The sequence below is a fragment of the Haliaeetus albicilla genome, chromosome 26, assembly GCF_947461875.1.
Source record: "Haliaeetus albicilla chromosome 26, bHalAlb1.1, whole genome shotgun sequence".
Classification (NCBI taxonomy): domain Eukaryota; kingdom Metazoa; phylum Chordata; class Aves; order Accipitriformes; family Accipitridae; genus Haliaeetus; species Haliaeetus albicilla.
In genome coordinates, this window is record NC_091508.1 from 21,485,168 (window position 1) to 21,508,382 (window position 23,215).

Consider the following 23,215-nt stretch of genomic DNA (forward strand, 5'->3'; position numbering starts at 1 on the left):
TATATATATATCAGACATGTTGGTGCTTCATGAACAGTCTATAGCCCAAAATAGCAAGTGAGTGTAACGGCTACACTGAATATAGACACTAAATGTATAAACACAAATTTTTGCTTTTTGATATACCACTGTTTTAGTTTGGTTGAAAAGATGCAATGCAAAGATACAGGAATAGTATTCACAACTATATCACATATAGGAACCTCACTCCGACCCCAAAATAGGCTTGTAAACAGCCAAAATAAAATGCAGAAAGACACCACAACTAACAGTCCCTTGGCTGCTTTTTTATATCTTTTCTTGCTTCATCGCCCATGAAATGTCTGAGACAAGGGGAGACCGGCAGCATTCCTTGAAACCACTGGTATGAAAGAACTGAAATATCCCAACTGATCATTGCCTTTTGAGACAGCTCGTCCCCTTAAACAGAAATGCTGTTCATAAAAGAGCTAGCCTCAAGAGGACTGGGACATTTCCACTGCCAGCTGGTGACCTAGCAAGGCCAAACAACTGTTACCTGTCGACTGACATTACAGGGTGAAGTGATGAGAGTAAGCTGCTTGTTGCCAAGAAGTACTTTAGAAGAAGGAGTAAAGGAAATGAGAGGGAGAAGAAAACTGTGGCTGCACACACCACTGGTTTCCATGTGAACTCTAAATGACTAATTGGCAACTGCAGCAATGTGCATCTTAACTGTTTTTTCACTACAGCCTGGAACACCAGGTTGTTCTGCAAAAATTAATTTGAAGACAAAAACCCCAAAAGACAAAATTTAAAATACAATCCCATCAATAAAATCCCACATCTACTCTTTCAGTGTTCTTTGACTTAATTTCTCACAAGATAAAAAAATGAAATAAATCCTTTTTTGCATTAGTTTTTCTCTTGGGGGGGGAAGAGGAAAAGGAATCAGAAAATGTGATAAACAGTTAATACTCAAAATGCTGCTATGACAGGTACATGACTGTTTGCTTTGCAGTCTTGTCCCCCTTGCATACTTGCAAGATTCTAGGAGTTCTGCAGAAGTGTGGGCAATAAATGTCATGTTGCTGCTCTGTGGCCTCTCGCAGGTCACAGACGATATGGTGAGAAATTTCCATGGGGAATATACACAATCTTCCTCCAATCAAAGAACAGCATTTCAAAGACATTTGAGGTTAAGGAAAGGGAAGCAGAGGGCCCCAAATGTGAAAAGGGGAATTTCACAGCTCTGTGTCCTCACAGGAAAACAACATCTGTGTACCAAGTTCCAAAAAGAATTGCTTTTGACATTCCTCTGTTATGATATGTAATGAAAATTAAATACCTTAGTTTACATCTCTCCCACTTCACTTACCACTCCAAGATGAACAGAGGTTCCTGGCTCAGGGATGGTAAGTTTATGAAATGTTTCTAGGAGCTCACTCCTTTGACTATCCTGAAATAAGAAGGAGAAAAAAAAACCAAAAAAAGGAATACTAAGTAGGCATTGCTGTAACAAGGTAAACTCCAAGATGGAAGGGCAATGTTTGTGGAATTGGGGGCTTAGAGAATTTTCAAGTGTAAAGAAAAACAGAAAAATAGATTTATACATTAGACTACGAACAGAAACAAATGTAGTTTCCTGTGACAGCTGGGTTTTATAACATGATTTTTTTAGAATACATTTTTTTTCATATGTATTTCTACATATTTCTGCAATCTACTGAGTCACCAACCTATGCCCTACATAGTTGCTCAGCTCAGAGCAAGCCAGTTTTCACTGCAAGTTCTTTATAACAACTCACTAGCTTATGGTAAAGCCAAATGTATTTAATCTGTCTAGATGAAGATGTGATCCTAAGTGCTTCTACCTCAAATGTGAAAGGTTCTGACAAATGCAAAAATACAATTATTACCACAAAATGGTAATAAATCAAAGCAGCAACCTAACTGCAAAGATTATACTTGTAATATTCTAAATACATGAAACTAGACTAGGTGTTGCAATCATATACGTGATTTCTCTGTATCACGAATTATCATTTATAAACCTAGAAGCAAATTTTAATAGCTTAGTTTGCTTTAAAAGCAGAACAGCATCTGAAGGTCTTAGGCTGGATGATGCTATATGGGTAAGCATTTTGCATCAGTAAGCTCAGTTCTCTGCTTACTTTACATGACAAATAAACTTGCGTAAGACATCTGTCAAGGATTCGTGAAACTGCAATACAGGATTTGCATGGCTGTGCTGAATACAGTTCAGGTAATCGAAAGGTCTGCACAGTATGGGTGACTGCAGGGAAACCATTAATTTGTGTGGGATCCACAGTCACATTCTTGGATTTTATCTTTTCCCAAAACTAAATTAAAAGCACACTTATTTTTCAAAGGCACTTGCCAAGCTTTCAGCTTGGCTGAATATGAACTTCTGTATTACTGCATCATACAGATTAATAACTGACAGTCATCTCTGATATAAGCACTTCTTAAAACAGCTTGTTTTCATCCTCTCTCCCTCATTTGATATTGGGGCAGGGAAAAGAAGGGTTAGTACTTCAGAGTAATACCTGTCCTTTTGCTGAATAATCTGCCAAGACATTGAGCAGCTTATAAAAGACTTCAAACCATGGGAGGTAACTAAAAAAAAAAAGAAAGAAAAAGCATATATTTATTTAACTTGCTAAATCTCAGTTAATAAATCCAAGATTGCTGGCCTTTACTATATAGACGCATCCTAACAACAGCCTCCGCTGGACACGGCACTTTATAAATATCTGTTAGGAAAGCCACATCAGACCTTCCATTTGAAGGAGAACACTGCCAGAAGGTTGAAGCATCCCTTTCCTTTGAGGTCTGAGCTTCAGTATTTACTCTTCCCCAGTGTTTCCAGCCACCTGTGGGCACTAAACGTCAAATGTAGCACCAGCTGTAAACAAACTTTGGTATCAGCCAGGCCAGTGCTGGGAGTTCACCTTCCTTCTGACCCTGTACATAACAAACATACAGGTTAAAAACTCCCATCAGATTTTAAGATAAATGTACACTAATGTTCACGTATGGTGGAACATTTTTATTTGTAATTATTTCCCAAAGTATATGTTGAATAACTAGTTTTCTGTACAGCTGCTGAGGATCCTAGTAAACCAAATATGCAGAAAAATCCCACCTTTTTCATTTATTCCTTTCCATTATTTTCATTTTCATTCCATTTCCATCCCACAAAATAAGACAGACAGCTAGGATGTTACTTTTCACTACAGTATACTTTAGTATGATTTTGTGCCCTATTTTCATTTCAATTCCTTTTTAAATACTAGCAAGGAATTTCCCCTCAGCTGCAGCAAATAGAAAAGCTAGTTTGCATGACGCACAAACTGATTCTTCTTTTAATCACAGATGCTTTCTGAAGCAAATGGATTCTATTTTGATATAGTTAGACAGGATTTAAAGTTTTTATAAAATATGACTACATCCTGACAACTATAAAGAATTGAGTGCCCCATGGTTCCTAACTGTACAGCTTTTAGTAATAAATGAAGTGAGAAGCTATATATGAGACAGATAAAGTGAATGGCACTCCATCATTAACATTTGTTTGAAGCTTGCAAATGCTACTGTAAAATGTAAGTAGCTTATCAAAATATACTGATAAGCAACTTAACTTTTCATGTTATATGACAGTATTATCATTTAAATTAATATGCTCTAAGCATCTTTACAAACTATGTAATAGAATAGAGCAGAAAGACAGACAATTACCACTTTAAACAGCATTTAAGTTTGGCATTATATTGTAAACAATCAAGAAGGATTAGTTAGAAGATAAGTTTCTTTCTTTCTGTTTAGTTAAATAAACTTCAGCAGAGTTAAAAGCCATTACAAGAGTAACAAGAAATCCTCTCAAAACATATCTGCTAAGTAGAGATTAAGAACCTGGTAAACAAATCCTTGTAAGGCATCTATCAAAAGAGTTTGAAAAGACAGAAAACCAAGAAGGCAGAAAGCTCCCTGACAGTATGAAACCAAAACTTATTTCAGGAAGGTATATTTAAAGTTCTACTTGATTGCTCAGGGATCTTGCTGGAAAACTACATTTACAGAATTAAAATGAGAATCTTTTAAATATTATTGTGTTTATAATGCATGTGTCAGTATAAAAGCAATAAACAAAAGCAAATTACCTCAGCTTCTAGTTTGCCAGAGTTGCACTTCATTTAGAGCCCCAGCGCCTGCGGGTGAGGACAGACCAGGTTCTCAGCACCGTTTGCAAGATGTGGTGCATATACCCAACAGGGACAATGCTGAGCTCTGAAACCAAGGTCAGGTTGTGTTCTTTCTTCAAAGATTTACTTATCTGTCCTGTCGTGGGGCCTCTTTGTTCAGAGCTAAACCTTACCTCACTACAGATTCAAGGGAGTTTTCTATATTACTGCAATACACCAAACACGACAAATCTATAGGTTCCATCCATGAGAATACTCCATCCAAATCCAATTTTAATTCTTTCGCTCAGCACCTAGAAAATAGCTTCTATGATTCTAATAAAAATAACCTAGATAAAGTCTCAAACTCACACAATGTCAAAACATCAGCAAAGCCTCCATATAACCAAAGGGAAGGTATAGCCCTATTTCTGTTATACTTGCATACTCCTTGTTGGCTTCCCCTTTTCTCCTCACTAGTATCTTATAAGGAACTTCATTGTTGTCCTTTGTTTAACACTAACTCTTCCTTATTTTAAGCCATTATTTCCAAATAATGGTTTAGCATCTCAGCATAACCACTTCTTTTTCTTATTTTAAGAGTAACTTTGCATTTTGAGGAGAGAACCTTCACAGTTTTGAAGACGAGGAAATTAGCTGGTATTTGAAGCAGACCTCAACACAATACAATACAATACACAGGGATCTGTGTAGCTCTTGCTCAAGAGAGTGCAAGACAAGATAAAACAAACAAACCCACCACAAAATTGCATACATTATGCAGACAATCTCACTTCAGTTGTCACCTCACTGCTTTGTCACTGCAGAATTCAGGATCTCTCTCATCCTGAAAGCTTTGGATACATCAGAAAACTAATTTATCCTGCCATCTTCAATACTTTGTCACTTATTCCATGTGTTTACTACTCAAGAGTGAACCAGTTCTGCTTTTATTAGACTAAATTGTGACCAGTTAAAGTTGAAAAAAATAATTTTTTAAAAAATCAAGAACTATAGTTATCTGAATTTGTTTCTAGATCTCTGCCAGAAGGAAAAAAGAAAAGATGTGGATTTTTTCTTGCAAAAAGCAAATCCTCGAGGCAGCCTTTAAACACCCCCTCCAACGAAACGGAGGTTGAATTTATAACCAAAAACTTTCTGTACCACATGCAACTTAAGTAGCACAACTGGTAGCACTACTGAAGATTTATGGCTTATGACTTGCTCATATTTAATTTGTAACCAAACACTTCCCCTTCCTCTTAGCTACCTTAGAACTTTTGATTAACTCTTGTTTTCACAGGTCATAGGTTAAACAAAGGAAGGGAAGCGCTCTGGAGTGAAATTGCCCAGAGCACCATAGCATGCGAGCGCATGCAACCGCGCGCGCACACCAACACACACACACATCCCCCTTCAAGCAACATCAAAAAAGCGATAGACTAGAGATTCTTCAAGGGAGCTGAAGTTCAAAGACTCCAATAAGCATAAATCAGATTGTGGCTGAAGAGTAAACAAAAAGAGAAGGGCGATCTGAAATCTTAATTTTTTTTAATTTTACACCCGTTTCCAGTTTCCTCGCACATGTACACACACACATACAGTGACATATTTGCCACAAATCATGAGAATCAAATCAAAGCCTAATCAAATTAGGCTTCTTCAAGCTGAGAGATCAGTTTAGCACTCTGCTTTTCTCTCCCTCTGAACGTTCAGTGTGCGATGCAGCCTCAGTGCTGGAGACAGGCCAGTCTGACGGGAAACAAGTATGAGCACAGGAAAACTGCTTATTATGCTACATAAGGTCTGCACAAACTCTACTGCACAAGTTGCACAGTACCTTATTCAGTAACTCATATGTCATCACCTTTTTAGTGCACTCCTTGAAAGTACAAAACATCATTAGTTACATGTGTCATAGCAATTAGGGTCAGTCAAAATGTTAAGACAACAGTGCTGCATTGCAGCTTGTAAATACAAATGTTTCCAAAACGTAGTGTTTAAAGAAGAGTGGTGCAAAACCAACAACTGACAGGCCAGGCTGAGACAACAGGAAAGATATAAAAAGAAGCAAATTAGCATGATAACAAGCCCCAGCAATCCCCGTGGGTAGGGTGTTTGCAGTTATGAAGAGGTCCACCTTTACTAGAGCAGACCTGCAACAAGAAGTAGAGCCTTTTGTACTCTGACTCCACAGCAAGCTAAAGGCAACAGGGGAAGGCAGAAGGATGCAGATGACCTGTGCACCGACAGCTGCAAAAGGTACAACTCGCCAGCCAGCGCTGCTCTCACAAGTCCAATCTATACTTCAGAAGTTACACTGAACAGAAAAAGTCATCACCCAATATTAGCTGCTACACAGATGAAAATGCTGTACTGCAGTCAATTTAGCTTTGAATTTTTCAACATATTAATCCACTCATGCACTTTAACATATGAAAGGAAAAAACTACTCTATCACAGCAGCATGTGAGGTCACATTTTCTGACCTCCAGGAAGGACTGCAACCAAAATTGGAGAACATTAAGCTAGCACTTTTGAAATAAAGCAACTGCATTTATATGCACATACATACACACACATACACGCAAATATTGTCATTCCCCAGCAAGGAGACAGTAAGAGATGACCCCATAGAACTTCCTTTAGTGACACTAAGTTGCCAATAGCAATGAAAATGGGCAGAAAAGTCGATTTCCAGGATCCTCCTACTCTCATTAAACACTTAATACAAAAGCTTTTAAAACCAAAACATTTACTAGCATTGTTTACAATCAACTTTTTTTTGTTTTTAAATAATTAAAAAGAAATCCTCCTTCCAGTTGATTCACACTAAGGACCAGTAACTGAAACTAACACTTCAAATTTAGCCAGGTCAAATGGTACTTATGGATATAAAGCAGAAAGGCCACAACACCACACCACAAAATGATGCCTCATTTTAATCTATTACTAGCCCAAGCCCTCTTCTACCCTGTTTGACATAGGCAACTCTGGAAATAAAATTTTTAGTATCTACAGTCACAAATGTAAGTTAGCCTATGGCAAAAACTATACAAGAAGGCACTGCAGATTTCACTGCACTGCTCTAGTATCCAGTCTACCATGCAATTACACAGTTTTGGATTTTAAATGAAGGTAAACTTTCCCCTTTAAAAACACGTTACCTTACTGGAAGATCTAAGGATCATGCTTCATAACTTCAGTACAGTGCTTTGGCTACTGTCCTACACAAAATGAAGGGCTCATTCATAATAAGTTATGGGACTTCAAGCTGCACAAACAAATGAGAGCTACTGTTTTAGCTCTATCAGAATATAAAGACTGCCTTCCAGCAACCACAAAAGCCAAGAAAGTATATACAAACCCAAGACAATAGCTCTATTATAGTGACTGCCTATATGTAAAGACATGCAACTAATTTAGTCAAATGGAATTGTCCAACAGTAAATAAAAAAAATGCAACATCTCTAAGAATAGCAAAGGGGAAATCTTTAAGCGACATATCTACACTGGCATCCAGTTGATTTCTTTCTCAAGTAAAAGATGCCTTCCTCAGGAAAAAACAGCTGTTTCTTATCCAGTTCTGAAGCACAGCTAATGAATGGAGGTTTTGATAATAAATATACTTCCTTTGAAGTGTGAAAATTTCACCATTATAATTTCTTTTGATATTTTTTGAGCACTCATTAGAATGAAGGAGAGTCATAAGTTATAGCATGCACCACTCAATCACTGTAGCTATCTCACAAATACCATGTACATCCAAGGTCAAGCGTAAAGAGAGGCTGTGCAAACAGGCAAACACGGTGTGCAACCAGGAATTTTACTTGCTGTTAGACAGGTATACCTCCAATGAAGTCAACTTAAAAAGGGAGAGATTTTCCAGTGTTAGTTGTAACAGACAACCACGAAGAAGGAAGCAATAGCAAGATAACCAAAGAGTGCAAGACCACTGCGAAAGCTGAAGTCATCAGAATAAACTCCCACGGAGCACTACAGACTTTGAAAGTGTATTGAGAACTTTGGCAGCAAAAATGCTACGTGTTCCAGTGTAGCAGCAGCAAACCCCAGTGGCAAGGTGTACCTTTTAAAATTATTTATGCGTATTTGCTAATTACCGTAGCAACTGTTTATAAAACTAATTTTTAACTTTGACAGCTCCAGCATTCAATTTTACTGGTGTGCTGACACCACGAAAAAGCAAAGCAAACACTTCTGGAAAGGTACCTGTAGTACCTTTGGTTTCCTCTGAACCATACAAAGACAAGTACCACCTTAGTTCACACAGTCCGTATATAGGCAGAACAGCATTTTTGTACATATATCTTTGTCATTTGAAATCAATGAGACTGAGTAACTAGTCTAACATCAACATATTTAACGCAAAAACTCCTAATAGATTGAGTTGTAAGCACACATAACTTTTATTCCTTCCACGCGCACAGATCAGAAGTGGAATTTTTAACATGTATTTATTTATAATACATACTATATATTTTGGTAACAGCATAACCAACTGCCATCTCCATTGCAAAACAGAACAGTCATTTCCCTTTTACAGATGGGCATAGTCCTCTGTAGTGACAGGCTTACAAAATCTGTCTGTATTAGCAAGGATCGGATTTGAGGAGTTCCTGAATCTTGACCTTTTCCTCAGTACAATCATCTACAGTGCCCTAGAATTCTTAATTCTATCAATAATGAGCTTGGCTCTTATATAAACCATAGTATGCATCATCACTAACTTCATTGGAAATACTCCTGATTGACAAAAGTAAGGAAGAGGAAATTCAGGCCAAGTATTTTTTCTGCCAGCACAACTTGTGCAGGTATCAATAAAACACATTGGTGTTTCAGTTCATGGACTCTGAATAATTAATTCAAAACATAGATGACCTGGTACTTAGTTGTGGCAGTGAAATCACTATAAAGCCCAGCAGGTTCTTATGTGTCAAAGCATTGGTCTAATGAGTGAAACACCTTTTCTTTCATGGGCACACTCACATGATGTGAGTGACTTTTATCCATAGGTGTACATATGCCTCATTCTCTATGTCCGCTCCAAGCAACATCACTGTTCCAAACTTGAAATCCTTTAGGAGAGTAATGTGCGAGGTCAAGATCTCGAGAGACGTTCAGCAAATTGAAAAAAGATGGAGTTTATTATTATTTCTACTACTATTATTAATTTCAACATATTGACCCAATCAATGTTCCTGGTGAAGCAGAACATACGTTTTCTGACTCAAGGTACTTGTCGTTACCTGCAGGACAAATGACACATCCTTGCATCTGGAACACAGAAGGCATCTCTGTAAATAATCCCACCACTGCCGTGTTTGAAAGAAAACGGGTACGGAAAATGTATCAAAAATTACTACAGTCTCTTGGAGACTAGTTATTTTAAGAATTCTTGCGTTTAAAAATAAAAATGCAATTTATACTTAAAACCAATACTGCTTCTTTCTACCCTCCTGCACCTGGTAACTAATGATACTCCTCCCAGACAGCATTACTCCTAATGTTAGCAATCATGTTCTATTTTAAGTTAATAACGGTGATTGCAGATTCTGATCATGAACTAAGGTATGTTGACCAGTCTCCATGCTCTTCAGTGGTTTTATGCAGACACAATTTTAAATAGCAAAACACTTTTTCCTTCCTTTCATTAAAAATGTTAATTTCCCTTTTTAATTATTTTTAAATTCCACCTTAATTTTTAACAGCTAAGACTAAGTTAAATGACTTAACTACATATTTTAAAAAATAATCCTTTTTCTCCCCTCAAGAGAGAGATGAGTCTTCATACACCTATTATTTTTGTTGCAGTAATACACTCTTAAACTTTTTTTTTCACCTTCCTTTCCTTCCCCCACCCAGTGTTTCCAGCATTTTTACAAAATGCATTTGAAAGACCCAAGGCATCTCTGGGCTCATTTGGGAATTTCCGTAGGCTAAATTCCCAGTTCAGCCATTCATGTGTTCCAGTGTCTTCCCCTACACCTTAAGGAACTCAGTACATCATTATTCTCTCTTCTAGACTCAGTCTATTGACACATTCTCACACTTGTAAGCTTAAACACATACACACATACCCACAAATCTCCATAGCAACATCTGTGCATGTTGATGAGATGCAGGCTTACCTTCCACAGGATCAGCCAACAGCCTTTTCTGAACATCAGCTTTTTTTTTTTTCATTTCAAAGTTTTGTCTGCATTAGACCTCAATCCATTGTAAGTGCCTCTGCCACTGTAGAAAGCCATCCGAATCCTTTCCTTTTCTTGCTCTCACAGGATTTCTTTCCTTTTTGCATTTCCCCCAGTTTTGTTAAAAACTTCCCTTTGATTATTACCCATGAGTGGTCTTTCCATGATTCCAAGAGATTCAGTTAAGAGTTCTGTAGCTTAAGCACGTGACTCATACATATTTTAGAAGTATTTAACCCCACAGAACTGGCCCACACAGATCTTATATGCATCTCGTCTTATGAAGCATCTTAATACTATATAATTGTCAACAGAAAGTGCTTACTTTGGTGACTTGCCACTGTGCATTAATAATAAAAGTCAATTAAAACATTCCCTTTCCTGTTTTTCTACCCAGTGTGACCAAGTATAAGCAGTTACAGCAAATCTCACTCGCACAGACTCCCAAGTTCACTAAATACCACTATTGAACCCAACCGTTCCCCAAACAGCTACAGTGGCTCTTGAAACACAGCAGCAGCGTCTCTCACAAAAGACAGCTCCAAGGAGCTGAATACACCCCTTCAACAACATGAAGCCAGAAAACCGTAACAAAGAGATTTATGATGTAACAATTTTACATTTTAGTCAAGCTAAAAAGTGCAAGGGCAGCCTGAGATAACCATTCCAAGGGTCTTTTGTTAGTGTGCTAACATCTAATTGGGACATCACAAATGGAACTGAAGTCTGAGTTTGACAAAGCTGTCACCCTTTCTCGGATTCTTTGTGGTCACTCTAAAACCTTGGAGGGGAGGGGGGGGAAGTCCAGTGCAGCTGCACTGTGGAATTTATGTAAATAAAACTAATTCAGAAGAACTTTAGCATTACAGTACGCAACATCATGAAGCATCTATCAACCCAGCACACAGTAATCTCCCCTGCTTCTCGCAGGAGCACTCTGTAAAGGAAGAAAACAACATAATTCTAGAGTCTGAAAAAGAAACAGCTTTTCAATGAAAAACATGACTTGGACTTACACTGAAAAATATTTTCTACAAGAAGAATCTGTGTTTTAAGAACCTGGAGCATTACACTTCAGACTGGAAAATAGGAATACCACACCTTTCAGCTTATAGGTCCATGCATTAACATCCTATATTCTGTACTAAGAAACTGTACATTCACAGACACATAAATATAGGCATAATTTAGAATGTACAAAATTTTAAGTATCTTCGATAGTCAAGCTTCCTTCTTGTGAATTACCCATCACTGCAAAAGTTAAGAAACTTTATTGAATTTTATGATAGAATATTTTGGTTTTAATTTATTTCAGAAGTATCTTTAAGGTCTGGTCTGTTGTTAGGGACTTTCTGCTTTCCCTCTAGTAGATGACTCCTTTTTAAAAAGCAAAGATTTTTAATTTCTAACACGCAAGTTATTCATACGATCGGGAAAACTTGCCAAGTGATATTTCTCCAGTCAGGCCACGCGGAGAAGAGAGAAAGGAATTCATTTAAAAGACAGAACCTAGGGTCTGCTGAAACAAAATGCAAAACTGTAAGTAGATTTTGGAGAGTACGTACATCTCTAAAGCTTGGGGCACACGCTGACGACAGAAGAAAATAACTGTGCAATTTGATCAGCTTTACAACACTGCAAGCCCTACTACACAAGGCTTTTATGGAGTAGAAGGCTGCACTTCTTACTGTACCCAGCTAATATAAGCATGTCTTACCAGGTATACCTCCCTTCTCAAATTTAGCATGCTACTATGATTAACTCTGGAAGATCAAGTGCATTATCTAAAAAAAAAAAAAAAAAAATTGTATGTTTTTAGTAGATGTAAAGTTAAATGGGAAGCCCCATCAACTCCAAACACAATCGTAAGGTCTCTTGCTCCTTTTCAGAAGAAAAAGTTGTAAGTCTTTGGGGTTTTTTAGTTTAAGACCAAGAAAGAAACTTCTCAAGCATGTTTAAGAGCAAAGGACTGAAGTAGCAACATGAAATAAAGGCACATTGCGAAAAAAGTTTGTTTGCATTTACAAGGCAAACACTGACAATTATGTCTTTATACTCTTATTAAAACCACAGGCAAAGGATATCCCATAAAGCACACTTGGTGACAAGACGGTCATACTGAAGTGCTTGATAGTTTATAGTATGATTTATGAAATGCAACAAGATAGCACTGGAGTTAAAAAGACAACAATTATGTTCCACTTAATGCCAACAGGAATACATTGAACAATGTTTTTACTTGGCCAGGGTAAAATGCTCTAATTAACAAATAAGAAGAGGGCAGAGAACAGCCTTAAACTGAGAAAAGTTACAGATTATACTAGCACTAAATTTCCTGGTCTTTAAAAAAATTGGTTATGAAGTAGCTAGAGGAGTGTGGCACATGAGGCTTGATTTTAAAAAAGTAGGATGCGTTAGACAGCATGAGAGCCTAAAGATCACCACTGGAGTGACAATACAGAGAAAGGATTCCAAAGGCTTAGCTTGTCAAGGAATCTCTCTTCTCAAACCACGTTTAAAAGCACACATGAAAGTGCGGGAAGAGAGAATTCTAGATGTGGCAGACAATCAGAGATCCCACTAGGTTTGAGACATCTGGCATCAGTTGAAATCCATCACATTTCATTTGTGGATCAAAGACTACTGTTAAGTCTATCACAGGTTGAAATAGTAGATCCTGCACAGCCTTTTCATCCCAATGCAAATTAACCCTTTTTCCTTGACCAGAGAAACAGCTCCTTTTCATTACAGACTCCAATCGTATATGCTTGTTGAGCTATGTCCTCTAGTACAAAGTTTCAGCTGAAATTTCAGTAGTTACAAACTTTTTATTATAGTGCTTTTTATTATTATCAAAAGTGCTCCCAATCAGCAAAACACACAATGTGCTACAGCACACTGCTGTAGCGAGCTCCAAAAGCCATGGGACTTTGGCATATTTTGTAATGCCAATAAATTCCTGAAGAGAAGAAAAATTTTACACACCTCTATGTTCAAGAGCCACACTGAAAGGCTGTTAAGGACTTTTGCTCAGCTACTAAAGAATTTGCCACATATTGGAAAGTTGAAGCTGAGCATCAGGTGTGTTTTCTATAATCTCTGTCTTTCCCAGGGCCTTTTATTCTTGAACCAGAGAGGGTTTTTTCTACCCATATATTTTGAATTAGTCATTAGCCATCAACCTATGTCAAAGGCTAAGGAGAAAAAAAAAAAAAAAAAAAAAAGCCTGAGTCCCAAAAACTCTGAGTTAAGAAACTCCGAGCGTAATAAATATAGCTCAAAAGCCATCCACATCATTACTGTAACAGGTTCAGAGGGTAAGTGACTCCCAACGGGCCAACATATTCTACCTCTAGAGCGACCAACTTTGTGTAAGACCAATGCCCATCTCTGGGAAAGAACAACTCATTAGGACATGAAGTTATATTTAGAGTAGAATAATCAGAACTGTCAGACCAATACTTAAGGAAGGTAAGTATCAATTAGCTAAATCATAGGAGGAAGGCCAAGGTTTTCACTGGCTAATCACACTGTCACATGAGAGAGAGAATTAATTGCCTTCTGAGCCACAGAAAGGAATATCTACTTAATAAAAGCACACCACATGGAAAAATATCTCAGTCTCACAGATCAGCACCATAAACTCATTTAGAAAAAGCTTGGAGAATCATATCAATAAATACAAGAAAAGTTTTAGTAAGAGGCAAACATTTTAGGATCAAGATGGCAAATATCCCATTTCTGAATATAGAGGGGAGATGCATACTGAGAAAACCTGATAAGCCCAGACTGTTTTTTTTCAACAGATAGCATTATATCATTCCAACAACAAAGCAGCAAAGCTGGATAATGCAGCTTCATACCTGTGTGTGTTCATAAGAGAATGATCTAGGATATTATGTTAATTCTTTGCATTTTGGTAAATTAAATACAGAGAAAATTGGGGTAGGGAATGAGAATATTCCAGTAACAAAGAGAGAGAAGTCATTAATTATATGTAATCCTCTTTATATGCACAGGGAGGGAACTTCATTACTGTGAAGAAATATTCGCATGTTCGGTAGTAGTACATGTCTCCTAATAATAAGCAAAGTTTGGTCCCCAATTCAGTTGGTAGCAAGTCATAAAAGTTAAATTCAAATCCAACCACAGCTGAAGGAGCCAAGAGAGAAATTCATGATTTTTTTCAGTGTTGTGGTGGTACTTGGAATTCATAATTTGGCAATGTGAGAAACTGGGCTAGTCACATAAGAATCACTTTACTTACAGCAAATAAGCATTTGTAATACAAGATGCGAATGCAGTCCTTGAAGACTATAAAGATCAAGTCAGGGAGTCTGATATTTGATTGCAGGTTGTCTATGACTACAGTATACAATGTTTTAGGATTCACAACCAACATTTAGATGTAACTTGTACTGTACAGTTTGGAGGAAGATCTGTCTCTTATCAAACATGTTCATAAACAGCCAGAGTTACAAATTAAGGTTTTTATTTCAGAACCATGCACAATTGAGATAACACTGCCTCTATGAAGCCTTATAAAGCCTTTTTTTCCTATTATTACAGTGTGGCTGAATCACATTTTCTATTGAAACAATATGCAGAAGTCAACTTATGCAGCTTTTCTCAGCAGTTCTACCTCTCAGAACAGCCCCTGCTTCTCCAATTACCACTGCATAACCTGAGGGCTCCTGCCACGTCTTGATTTTTGAAGGAGGAAGTTGCCATGTAATCTCGTTGGGGGAACGCTGTATACATCTGTCAGCAAGTACAAGATGGTCTCATTCCTGACAGATGCATTTTGTAAGCCTTCAGACAGCAACCCAAAAGTGATCCATTTGCAGAAGAGAAGATCTATCCATCTTGTACTTTAACTACTTCCTCCCTACTTTTTTGATGCTATGGAACTGGGTTTTCCCCAGGGTGATGCGCTAATTCATTTTGTATTAGCCCTAGAATGGAAGTTTCCAAACCAGTCAGCCAGGGCCAAAGGTAATAAAAAGTGACATGATTTAATTACTTCTGTTACAGTTGTTCAGCAACTAAAGAAGGTGTGACATGAAGCCCTAATTAATTAAGTAAAATTGGTTTCTGGTCAGTAGGCAAGACCAGTGAACTAGCTGGACTAGAATGCAGTATTCTTAGCTTTATCTAATTCCACCAGTAGCAATACATTAGTATTACTAACACTTGACATTTTTTGTTGTGATCCTTCTCATTGATATTTTACAAAAGTGTTTTGACTTGCAGTCAAGATTAAAGCTTTGGCAAAATCTGCAGTAAACTTCCTTTGACACACCTTCACTATTCTTTAAGTTCACTAAAAGTCAGTTAAATTAGCATTGTCCTGGATTGGTAGTATAGGGGGAAGAGGAGAAGGAGATGGGGGGGTTGTTTTAAGGGATTCTGGGTCTCTGAGAAGGATAGCATTGAGAGAGATCAAATAGCTATAAGTCATAACTAACTTTATATTGTGTATTTACTCATTATATTCTGAAAGCAAATACTGTTCTTGTTTCACATTTTCACAAGTTTTGTCAAGAAACTCCAATGATGCAAGATAACATCAAAAAATTGGAGGTCAGAACTCTGTGTTACCTAGAGGCATACCAAAACAACAACAAAACCAAAATGGCAAGACAATAGCACAGAACCGATACTTTCACTATACCAATATCTTAATTTTTGCTCCAAGAGGGAATATTCAGAATGAATGGCACTTACCACTGCTATAAAAATTACCTGGAGTTTGTTCAGCTAAATCAATTGACAGTTCCAATCCAGGACTGTTACATGACAGCGACTGTTCCATCTGAAAGCTAATTTCCATCTGAAATCTAATCTCTGGTCTTACACAAGTGGAATTTTTTTTTTTTTTAGTTAGTTATTTTGGCAAGAATTACCCTGAGGTTATAAGGGGGGAAAAAAAGACGACCAAAAATCATGCATGGAAACAACTGACAATAGCTAAAATCTTAACTGGTCTACCTTTCCCCTTACAACCCATGTATCATTGATGCATCTTTTACCTGTCCATCCTTACCTCTAGCTCTTTCATAAAACCATCATCAGGACTCACTTCTCCCTTCTGCACATATTCCTCAGGCTATTAATTTTGCTCTTCACTTTTACTTCAAAAAATAATAATAATGAGGTAATAATAGAAAGTTTCCAACAGGAATGCTCTGCTATATTATAGGAGCACTCCAAAGTCAATGTACTTGTGCCTCTGACTGCACTTCCATGAACACAACATCCATGAACTCAGATCCCCAATTTTACTACTGCTATGATTAAAAGCAGCAGGCAGCAGACCGAGATGAAACAAGAACAAAGGACTGTCAGCAGAGAAGCAACTCTAGGATAAGAGCCCTGCATTAGTTTATACGGTCAACAGCTTCAGGAAATGTACAGAGTAACTCAAAGCTGTGGTAAACTCAGTCTGGGACAGCAGAAGTTTCTTTCCCTTGCCCCTGCACATCTCGTTATAGTTTTCAGAGTCAGCAAGTGAAAATTTCTACTAAAAGGAGAAACAAAAACCCCACGAAACAGCACCCCTTCTGCCCCCAAGGGAACTATTCAGAGTTCTAGGTTCTAAATGTCTGAGACTTGGAACAGTTGCAATATTACCTTACTAGATTAACTAAATTGTCAAGCATTTAAATATAAGCACAGACTACTTGTGCTTTGGAGTCCACAGGCAAGACAAACTAATAACAACTTTAACTTAGAACAATTGCCTAGATCGAAAGTAGGGTACATTATAGCTAATGAAGTGAAACATGCACCTTCAGAGAAGGATTCGTCCAGCCTCTCAGGCTTGTAGTTAGTGTGAATGTGAATTACACTCTGGAACCTTCTCCTAGTTCAATCAATTTCTAATTTTCCTGTAAATATTGTGACCAACAAGATCTGTGGAAGTCTGTGCACAATTTATTGCCACCTTTGGAAAAAAAACATCCCCAAGCATTCCTAGGTGAAGGTGGTAAACTGCACATTAAAAAGCTTGCATTGCCAGGACTGCTAAAACTTGTGGAACTGTACAAGTTCGTTCACAAATCTTTAAGGATACAAACTTTAAAGACACAGAGGACTAGAAGTGTTTAGGATACCCACAATCAGAGCAAGAATTCTGCTTTGACCAGAACTGGAAGAGTTGACAAATAGCCCAGATCTGGAAACAGCTCATTCTGGAAAGCATTAATCCTGCAGATTTGAGAGCTTGGGACACATCACCTGCTTATTAATATCATTAGAATGCAAGTTCCCCAAACCTGTTGCTGCATGCCTTAAAGCGTTTCCATATTAATGTTCCTTTCCCTGTCCTCCCTACCTCCGCTCTGTGATCCCTTGTTCTCGCATGGCTCCTGACACCACACTATGATTTAGCCCTAGCAGCACGTGCAAGAGAAGCGTGCGAGGAAGCTTGTGCTGAGAGCGCTTCACTTCCTGCTCAGGATCAATAGAAAGCAAGAAATAGCAAGAAGGGAAACACATTAGGAGTTTAACTGAAATGCACATTTCTCTAGTACATAATTTCGAACCCGAGAACTACGATGCTTTTTCTTATCACCAATGTTGCAATAGTGCTTTAGAACAAACTTCCTTCAGCTACACAGCAGCAGCGATCCATTGGTGCAGGTTCTAGAGTGAGATTTGGAAGCATTTCACTATTAAACTCCTCATAATTCAAACTCTGTTTTGTGTCTGTCTTTATAGGTCATTGTTGGCCAGATGGAAAATATTAAGGAAAAAGGATTGCAACTAAATCAATCGGCTGTAGTCTGCTGCCAAAAGGCCCCAGGCTAACTACAAGCAGATTTGCAAGCAGGCTCTGCTCCGTTACAATCTGAGATCTGGCACATCCTTTGCCCTGACTAACAGCAGGAGGGCACAGGGCCAGCTGAGAGCAGCTACTGTGCCAAACAGACTGTGCAGGTCTTACTGCTTGAATGCTTCCACAGAAAAGGAGAATCGATGGGACTCTTTTGTAAACAACTCCCTGTACTTTCTGGCTGCTACTAACTTCAAAAGTGGTATAACTTTATCCCACGACAAAATTAATGCAAGTACACAGCTCAGACTTGTTACCAAAATCAACATGTAGAGAAATAAATACCAGTGTTAAAGGATAACACTTAAACTTTCAACTGAGAATAATGATGTATATATACACCTATATAGTGCAAAACAAAACTAAAACATCTTTTCTCCAATGCCAAGCACCATCTAGAAATAATTTAAAAATGGATGAACAGTAGCCAAATAAATTATTCAAATTAATATTCTTTGCAACCTCTTATTTACATGTAAGAAGGGACTTAAATATGGTTATTGAAAATTTGACTTTTAATGTTTATTTCTAATATAAATACTTCCCAGGAGATACCTTTTTTTTTTTTTGTACAGCTCATGCATGCAGTTATCGATCAGCAGGTCCAGTTTATGAAGGAATTTCAGTCGGAAAGAATATTTTCCTAATATTAACCAACCAATCTCTTACACATTCAACATTTTATTCCAGACACCCGTGCCTGCAGTACCTGCCTCAACCGGAACAGATCAGGTACGGCTTAACTGATTTTCCTTAAGCATGTTATCAACAACTGGGGGCCAGGGGGGAGAAGCAGACTGGTTGGAGCTAGTGTTTCATAGTATTTTATAACAGTAGGATTTATTTTTCTTTTTACAATCAAGATAAAACCTCAAACTTGATAGATGAACATAAATAACGTCTGTTTTTAGTGGACGGTAAGAGAAAAATTGATAGAAAGACAGGGGAACTTCTGTTTCAAACATCATCACCAGCTGATCACATACAATAAAGCATCTGCAGCAGACTCCACATCCCCTACTCCAACCATAAGGCATGTGTCACCAGTGAACAGAAAACAAGAATGAAGGTGTGCATGACAAGGCAGAATAAAAGCCAAGAATCTCAATTCATTTAAAAGCAATGTAACCGGTGTCCTTCCATTACCTAGAAAGACATTTCTCTCTTTCAGAGCATTTATCGTTACAGAAGAATCCAGAGTTCAGAACTTGTAACATTTTCTGTCTTCTCTAAATCTTTTCCTATTGCATTTAGTATTCAAATGTTAATTCATTTATATTGACAACATCAGGTACTTTGCAACTATGACTAAAGGACCCAACACAAATTGGTAACATTTTGGAAACATACGTAAAAGTGAAACAAAAAAGGTAAAAGAGACTGGAAAAAGAAGAAAAGTACTATGCTACTATGATAAATTACACAAACAGAATTTAACATAGTAAGCATACTGTAGTATGTTTAAGAACAATGAAGCCTAGAAATATGAAACCTTACTCCAGCCCTGTCCATTTCTGCTGAGCCATACATGGAGCTTGCCACTTTTGTGTCGCGATTATGAGGTGTGCAGATTAGCAAGGTTCTACTGTACTTGAGTTTCAACAAAAATATTTAAACCAATTCAGCCAAGCTTTAAAACTTCAAGTTCAGCTAGCAAAGCCTTTAACAGACCTACTGACACCACAATGAAAACCCCAAAGCTTTTCACTCAGTGTCATTTAATATATTCCCTATTGACTTGTTATTTATCAACTACATCTAGTTGAAAATAAGAATTCATTATTTATGAGTTCAGTGGAATCGACTCCTTTCGATGTCGGTCTTAAAACTCAAAACATCAAAATGCATTTCTATGACTACAACTATGATGTTGCATACAATTTCAAAGAAAACAAACAATTGAGAGGAAATACCATACACATTTTTCACATATTAATAAAACAGAAAATACAGGCCTCATACAGAATCAACTGGATTCTTTAAGACATATCTTGGTTTGTGACACTGCTCTTTACACAGACATTTATATACAAAAATATATAAAAACTTCTTTTATATTTTTGCACATGTACACACAAATGAATGCATATTCTTATGAAATACACACAACATATTGACATGATTAATAATGTTTGTGCTCATTCATGATCAATAACTGGACCAAGAAAAACTAGGAAAAAACTTCAATAGAAGCTTTTTAATGATGGGACAGAAAAAATGCATTATCACATGCTTTTAAGTTTTTAAGACTATTTTAATACGTGTATTTTATTCAGTATTGCAGAGAATATAGTTTCAGAAAGCTAATATAACTTGAGAGACAGTTCAAAATTTATTTAAAGATACTTGAGCAAGATAAGATACTAAGACAGCCTTAGAAGCTTTCTGAAATAAGTTTCTAGAGTCTAAAAAATGTTTAATGGCAGAGATGAAAATGGAAGACAACAAATGAGCAGATGCAATACAAAATTTTATTCCTCTTTTCCTGGAACAGTATTTTTAAATAGCTCATCTCTATCTTGTAAAACTTCTAAGAACAATAAAGAAAAACCACAGGAAGTTTGGAAAAACTATACTGGAAACAGTGTATCAGAAAGAAGAAACACAAAGCAGATAGCTAAATTTAATTGATGTCAAGCTCTCTTTTCACTAGGTTCATCCCATTTCCATATATATTCTGACAAGTAACTGAAAATAAAAGCCAGTGTCTGTTTAAGCAAATCAGCAGGGGTAAAAACCCTAAACTTTTAAGATGTAAACTGTTTTATAAACATGTCAAGTTAAAGTAAAATGCCTGCAACAGCAGCAGACCCCTTCCAACCCTGCATACTACATTCATGGCGTTCTCACATTTTCTAAGCCATTTTAGATCAATTTCCTGTCATACACAGAAGAGGAAGTCGAACTGTTTTGCTACAGTTAGAGCTTGTAAGAAACTAGAATTTCTGTGAAAGAAGGTCAGACTCTAGCTAAGAGTCTTGCCTGCCCTCTCTTCCTTTCTCTGTAATGTCCATGCAAAGGAACTGAGAAACGTCTGCATCTTCAACTCTTCCTTACATTCAGTGCATGTGTTGAATCCACTGCTAAAAAAAGTAATTTAAGAATCTATGAGGAAGGCAGACAGAGGCTCAATAACATCAGTTTTATTAGGTACAATTTTGTTGTACTGTTGAATCACAGCGAACCAATTTCTCATGACTTATACATGTATTTTTTGTGGCCTTTGCCAATGTCTAACAGAACCGGTTTGCTATTTTCTTTCATCTCTGAAGCGTTTTAAGTAGTACAGGGATTGCAGGGTCGATACACCACAAGGACCAAACAGACTGTCCAAGAGGTGTTCCATATCATTTCCAGCCTTTACCAAACATCTTTCTGGAAGGCTTGAAAGTATCATATAGATACATATGGAAGCAAAACATTGATTTTGCTTATTACTATTTTAATCAACATACAATTATAGTAAATTCTCATAAAAGAAAGTCTGAACTTTCTTCTTATTTAATTAGAAAGTAATATTTTTCTGTGTCCACACAGAAGCTTAACAGCAAAAAAGGAAAGGGAAGAAATCAAGTTAAAGAGATAGAGATAAAGAGATAGAGAGAGAGATATGGTGGGGGGGTGGGGGTGGCTTTTTTTTTAAAGGCTATCTCTGCTCTGGGGTTATGTACAGTGATTGCTTGCAGCCTAGACTTGTAATTACAACTTGAAATTAGCAAAAGAAATTCTTCCTCTGTTGTAGGCGAGCCTAGTTTCATTATCGGTTTTTTTCCTTTCCTTTCAAAAAAGTGGATTATATGTAAACTTTTTTAAAAAAGTAATTACAATATAAAATTACATAAATGAATAAAAGCACTAATCTCACGCAGGCTACAATGAACTAAGTATAACCTAACCTTACCAAGAAAAAGCCCCCCAAATCTATGTTACTCAGCTTGCCAAAACAAAAGTACTTAAGGTAACGGTCACTGCATCTGTCACAAATGAAAAATGGGTACAGAATTCAGCAGTCCTGGTACCATGTTGTTCCCTGTGCTAGTTCCCTTCTCCATCTTCCAATTGACTCCAAGATACTGAAATTTAAGTTTGAGTTGTCTACATATATCAATGGTAAGACTGGGGAGGGGGGAGTGGGACAGGACACAAACAAACAAAACATCCAAAAACCAGTAATTGCTCTCCTTGAAATCAATGTCTGTGAATAGCGATCAGGCAAAAAAACCCACCCATGTACAACCCGCAAGTGGGAAACCAGCAAAACCTCAAACAATAGCTCAGTTACATCTTCCTCAAAGCAGCACACAGCCAGAGAGGGGACTTTTTTTCCTACTGTGCCATAATTAAAAGAAAAAAAAAAAAAAAGAAAAGAAAAAAAGAAGAGTAGTCTAACTACTTTCTTGCCAGGCATAAAATAAACTTCCTATTAATTTACTTATATATATCCAAAGGAAAAATGCAAAGCATGAAGAAACTGTAAATTGGGTAAAAATTTTTAGTTAACAAGAAGAATTCTAAGGCTCAGCCTTCTCATATATTGGACTACTACTAAATACATTAAATTATTTGCCCTTAATGTGATAGTCTGTGTAATCCACAGAAGAAAACTCCTATTAACACTAGTTCAAAGCATGCATTACAAATCTGTGCTTTTTCAATGTTCCAAACTTTCATCCAGATAAAGTCAGAATGGGTTGTCCTTCCTTACTCATCTGCAAATATTCCTTCACAGACAACAGCTACAGAACATTCTAGAACAACAACAACAAAAATAAATTTTTCTAATTAAAGTATTTCATAATTTCCATAGGTTATTGAAGAATTTCTATAGGCTCGAGCTTTTGTTGAGCTGAATTACTCCAACTTGACCCACTGACATGAACAAAATGCCCTCTGTTATACGCAGGCAGGCAGCAAAGTCAACTCTGGAAAAGTGGGTGGAATCCAGCGACACTCAAATTATTTCAGGTGATCAGGAATTAGTGCAGAAGTCCAGCCCTCTGAGG

The 23,215-nt window shown here is 37.2% G+C and overlaps 1 protein-coding gene across 9 annotated transcripts in view; it reads right to left on the reverse strand.

The window, feature by feature from the left end:
* Nucleotides 1–23,215, reverse strand: part of DENND1A (DENN domain containing 1A) — a 220,657-nt gene that overhangs the window by 128,312 nt on the left and 69,130 nt on the right. For 8 of the 9 annotated variants that reach the window (XM_069771314.1, XM_069771311.1, XM_069771313.1 and 5 more), the window contains 2 exons: nt 2,529–2,598; nt 1,337–1,417 (listed from right to left, as the gene is read on the reverse strand). The exons of the other annotated variant lie outside the window; for it this stretch is intronic. In XM_069771314.1, coding sequence (XP_069627415.1) covers nt 1,337–1,417; nt 2,529–2,598 — 151 coding nt within the window. The remainder of the gene's footprint in view (nt 1–1,336; nt 1,418–2,528; nt 2,599–23,215) is intronic. 9 annotated transcript variants of the gene reach the window in all.